The 5,455-nt window shown below is 49.1% G+C and overlaps 1 protein-coding gene across 1 annotated transcript in view; it reads right to left on the bottom strand.

Moving 5' to 3' along the window:
• The window catches only part of PARVB (parvin, beta), a 182,665-nt gene extending 180,109 nt beyond the window's left edge, over nt 1-2,556 (bottom strand). The window contains exons 1-2 of the mRNA XM_011984015.1: nt 2,356-2,556; nt 2,097-2,236 (exon numbers count right to left, since the gene is read on the bottom strand). Of these exons, the coding sequence (XP_011839405.1) occupies nt 2,097-2,236; nt 2,356-2,426 (211 nt within the window). The 5' untranslated portion in view covers nt 2,427-2,556. The remainder of the gene's footprint in view (nt 1-2,096; nt 2,237-2,355) is intronic.
• Between the last annotated feature and the right edge of the window lie 2,899 nt (nt 2,557-5,455).

Raw genomic sequence — 5,455 nt, 5'->3', positions numbered from 1 at the left:
ATTTTTTTTGTGGTTTTTTTGAGATGGAGTCTCGCTTTGTTGCGCAGGCTGGAGTGCAGTGGTGTGATCTTGGCTTACTGCAAGCTCCGCCTCCTGGGTTCACGCCATTCTCCTGCCTCTGCCTCCCGAGTAGCTGGGACTACAGGTGCCTACCACCACGCCCAGCTAATTTTTTGTATTTTTAGTAGAAATGGGGTTTCGTCGTGTTAGCCAGGATGGTCTCGATCTCCTGACCTCATGATCTGCCCACCTCAGCCTCCCAAAGTGCTGGTATTACAGGTGTGAGCCACCGCACCCAGCCAGCAATTATTTATATGCAGTTTTTATTACTGAGTTTTGAATGTTGGATGCTGAAGACAAGCTTTAAAAAGCCATCCCTATCCCAGCACTTTGGGAGACCGAGGTAGGGGGATCACCTGAGGTCAGGAGTTTGAGACAGCCTGACCAACATGGAAAAACCCAGTCTCTACTAAAAGAATACAACATTAGCTGGACGTGGTGCTGCACGCCTGTGATCCCAGCTACTTGGGACGCTGAAGCAGGAGAATCGCTTAAACCTGGGAGGCGGAGGTTGCGGTGAACTGAGATTGTGCTATTACACTCCAGCCTAGGCAATAAGAGTGAATCTCCGTCTCAAAAAAAAAAAAAAAAGGTATCGTTGTGAAGGTCATCAGCTATCTTCATATTTATAAACGGGCACTGATGGCTCAAGAGAAAATTTCAGAGACAGCATCATAACTGGTTTCAAAACATGCCACATCTCAAACCACTCAGGCAGAAGAGAAGATGCCTGCTATCTGAGTAACTGCTGAGGACTCTTAATTAAAAGTGGCTCTAGACTGGGCACAGTGGCACATGCCTGTAATCCCAGCACTTTGGGAGGCTGAGGCAAGTGGATCACTTGAGGTCAGGAGTTCAAGACGAGCCTGGAAAACATGGTGAAACCCCGTCTCTACTAAAAATACAAAAATTAGCCTGGCATGGTGGTGCATGCCTGTAATCCCAGCTACTGGGAGGCTGAGGCAGGAGAATCACTTAAATCCAGGAGGTGGAGGTTGCAGTGAGACAAGATCGAGCCACTGCACTCCAGCCTGGGCGACAGAGCGAGACTCTGTCTCAAAAATAAAAAAGTAGTGCTAATGATGACAACCTGAAAATCCAAGTGAACAATTAGGATGCAATAAAAATGGCATAAACCAATCTTTCCAAAATCATATTATTTTATACAGCTGCTATTAAACATGTGATGCTTAATAAATAAGACGTTAGTCTATTCCATTTATATTTCTAAAGGTTATTTACTCAGGTTGGCCACTCTCCTCTACCTGGCTTTTCTTCACTGGGACCACAGGGGATTGTGCCTCCTATTCACAGTGGCCCAGGATTTGAACCCACATGAGAATTTGCTCAAGGTCATACAGCTGGCCAACCACAGAGCTGGGATTCACCTCCAGTCTGAATCACCACCAAGGAACCACTGTTCAACTCCTTGTACATGTCCCCAGACAGGTAAAACAACCAATCTCTGGTGTTAGAAATCATCTAGCCTTTATTTTGGGGGTAGAAAGCCCTAGAAAGCTCATGAGTGCCATCCACTAAGCGTGGAATCTATTGCTGAATACACAAAATCTTCTCCTCTGATAGAAGAAAAACCTGAGGAAAGTAGTGACTGGATTTGGTAAATAGCCCCAACAGGGCAAGAGCCAGGGCCCCTGACCTGGGGCTCACTGCTAGTCCCTACCTTCTTTCTTTTCTTTTTTTTTTTTGAGACAGGGTCTCGCTCTGTCGCCCCGGCTGGAGTGCAGTGGTGCAATGACGGCTCACTGCAGCCTTAACCTCCTGGGCTCAAGTGATCCTCCCACCTAAGTCTCCCGAGTAGCTGGGACCACAGGTGCACGCCACCATGCCCAGTTGTTCTTTTTTTTTTTTTCCCCCTGTAGAGATGGGGTTTCACTACGTTGTGCAGAGTAGTCTCAAATTCCTGGGTTCAAGCAACAGTTCTCCCTCCTCAGCCTCCCAAAGTGCTAGGATTACAGGCATGAACCACTGCACCCAGCCCTCATCCACTTTCTGACAGTTTTCCCCCCAAAACTTACCTCCTCCTTGAACACATTCAGATGTTTCCACTCCTGATCTGTCTGAACCAGGGAGAAGTGAACCAGCCAGAGATGCCATGAGTGCCTGGGAGCACAGGCCCCAGCTGCAGGGATGCCCACGTCTCAGCTCCAGCCTCCTGCTGCAGGTACGAATGAACATTTTTTGTTTGTCGGATCCAGTTTCTCAAGAAGTCTCAATTTGGACTTCTGAGCACAACCTGATTTTAACAATGCTCGTTTTATTTAAATCACAGCTCACCAGTTTTTGTTCTCCAGACTAAGGAATCCCCTTTTCTCTCCTCTTTGGTGATCTTTAAACATATGGTGCATTTGTGCACGTCTAACTGTCCCAGAGGTAAATTTATGTGGTCTTTAAAAAGGGAGAATTCAGAAATTAAAGTGAGTTCTTAGCCTAAGGAGCTGCAGGAGACGGGGAGGACATCAAAGTGTAGGGCCTTTGCGGGAGTCACCCTCTGTGAAAATGTGGCCTGATGGCAGCTCCTCACCAGGTGACTGTCCTTTGTCCTAGTAACGATGGCATTTGGCAGAATAGTCTGCTCCCTCACTAGGTCATAAGACTTGTAAACAGCAGTCAGGTACACAAGAGCCTTGTGGCACCGTGTGACAGGCCACACCACTAATTAAACCGTTTGTAAAAGGGCATAGTGTGTGTACCGAGAGCACCACAAATTCATGATAACAGAGGAGTGATCCATCACAGCTGTTCTTCCAGAAGCATCGTGAAGATTAAGTTCACTAAAATCGATCTCCTTGTTACAAATGGAAGACGACCGAGCCAGGAGGCTTCCAGCACGGACCCAGCGGTGTCCTCCAGCGGAAGCAGCCAGCTGGTTTCATGGCCCGTCCGTTGCCGAGCAAAGCAAGAGGTTAACAAATGCCCAGCTCTCTTCCAGTCCAGAGCAGAGGTATTTGGAGAAGAAACAGTAACTAAGATGCAAAGAATCACCGAGCCAAGGGAGGATTTCATGGGGATTTTGTGAGGCTTTCCGTCTCTCTTTGCTCTCTGAGCTCTCTAAAATAGCAGCTATGAAATTTCTTCCCACAATGAACGTACCTTATTTTTGGTCTTTCGTGGAAAGCACTTTACGAAGTGCCTTTGGCTTCACGCTCTAGTCTGCCCACTTACCACCCTCTGAGGATGAACAGAACCTGCATTTTCACCCAGGACCTCCCGTTTTCACTTCACCTGTGGAGGAGCAGCCCACGGACGGAGTCCACCTGCCAATTAAACACGCTGCAGCTGCATGGGAGACAGCTGGCCCTGGTGAGCTTTAATTAAGGAGCTGGCTGCAGCGACCTGGGGTACCCCGGACTTGCTTGATTAAACAGGTACCTTTTCACCGGCGACCCTTTCACTGGGTTCTCCACGGACGTAGTAGATGATTTCTCGAAGATCATCGTGCCGAGTCTGTATTATTCAGATTTCACTGGTCTAAGTTGATGGTCTGAACATGACAGTCTTGAAACATGGGTTTCTGATTTTGTCAAAGGCATAAACGTGAAACTGTAAAGAATAAATCGTTTAAGGGGAAAAAAGCAGATTTTCCCATGTTCCTATTACGTTTCTTTTCCTTTTTTTTGAGACAGAGTCTCGCTCTGTCGCCCAGGTTGGAGTGCAGTGGTGCGATCTCAGTTCACTGCAACCTCTGCCTCTTGGGTTCAAGTGATTCTCCTGCCTCAGCCTCCCGAGGAGCTGGGACTACAGGCACCTGCCACCACGCCCAGCTAATTTTTCTATTTTTGGTAGAAGTGGGGTTTTACCATGTTGGCCAAGCTGGTCTTGAACTACTGGCCTCAAATGATCCACCCACCTCGGCCTCCCAAAGTGCAGTGATTACAGGCGCAAGCCACTGTGCCCAGCCAAAACTGTTTCTTTTTATATATTCTCTGCAAAATCCCTGCAGCTTCTGCAGGCAATGAGGGCGAGACAGTCCTGGGGCATCCGAGAGTGTGGCCCAGGATAACATGGGTCCTCGGACTGAGGCCCAAATCTTCGGGTCACTTGGCAAACACATAAACAACAAGTTACAGGGAGGACTGAAAGTGACAGGGACTCAGCCCCAGCTCAGAGAGAGAAAAAATCAGAAAGCAAAGCACGTGCGAAGGCCTGCAGGGCATCACCTGCAATGCTAGACGTTTCCACATGGCACCGTTTCAGTTCAAACGTTTAACTTTCTTCAAAAACTTTATGTGTGACCTATTTATTTATTTATTTATTTTTACTTATTTTTGAGATGGCGTCTCACTCTGTGGCCAGGCTGGAGTGCAGTGGCGCCATCTCGGCTCATTGCAACCTCTGGCTCCCTGGTTCAAGCGGTTCTCCTGCCTCAGCCTCCTGAGTAGCTGGGATTACACCACGCCCAGCCAATTTCTGTATTTTTTTAGTAGAGATGGGGTTTCACCATGTTGGCCAGGATGGTCTTGATCTCCTGACCTCGAGATCCGCCCACCTCAGCCTCCCAAAGTGCTTGGATTACAGGCGTGAGCCACGGTGCCCGGCTATGTGTGACCAATTTAAGACTATCCCCCAAATATTAGAGAGATACTAGTTGTGTGAGAAAGAAGCACGTCCCGCATCCCCACCCAGCCCGAGATGCACACTTCCTCATCCCTACTTCCTCATCCCTGGATCGTGTGAACGTGACGGTAATGTGAGAAGGGAGAGCTAAGGCTGCAGATGGAATTAAGGATGCTTATCTGCTGACCTAGAAATAAGACCCCTGGATTCCCCGGGCGGGTCCAAGGTCACCACAAGGGTCCTTCAAAGACAGCAGAGACGCAGAGGAGGTAAGAGGGAGAGATGGGGGATGCCACGTGGCTGGCTTTAAAGATGGAGGTGACGTCGGCCAAGGAATGCGGTGCCTCTAACTGCTGGCAAAGGAGGGGGATTCCCCCTTAGCGCCTCCAGGAGGATGCAGCCCAGCAAGACCCATTCTGGGCTCTGATCTCCAGACTACAAGAGGATTGATGTGTGTTGTTTTAAGCCCCCAGGTTTGAGGTAACTTAGAGCAGCCCCAGAAAACGCACGCACACTCATTCATGCTGCCATTCGTCTGCAGACACCAGGTTCCCTCTTTGCCTCAGTGTCGCTAATGTTACACTGTTCAGATAGTTCTCCCTTGCCACTCACACATTCAAATGGCTCGAGCACTGTGGCTCCAAGCACCTGCTGCCGTGGGCCTCTTCTGACACCAGCTGGTGCACTGAGGGGAGTGCGCCCTCCCCGTAACAGCAGGGCCGAGTTTCCTCTGGGGCCAAGCTCCCTCCTGCTGCCTGGCTCTGAACACATCACATCTGGTACATGGGAACCAAACACAGAGACTCGCAGACACTAGGCA

The sequence above is a fragment of the Mandrillus leucophaeus genome, unplaced genomic scaffold, assembly GCF_000951045.1.
Source record: "Mandrillus leucophaeus isolate KB7577 unplaced genomic scaffold, Mleu.le_1.0 Scaffold26, whole genome shotgun sequence".
NCBI lineage: Eukaryota > Metazoa > Chordata > Mammalia > Primates > Cercopithecidae > Mandrillus > Mandrillus leucophaeus.
The sequence above is the reverse complement of the archived record's forward strand: the minus strand, read 5'-3'. Positions and strand labels throughout refer to the sequence as shown.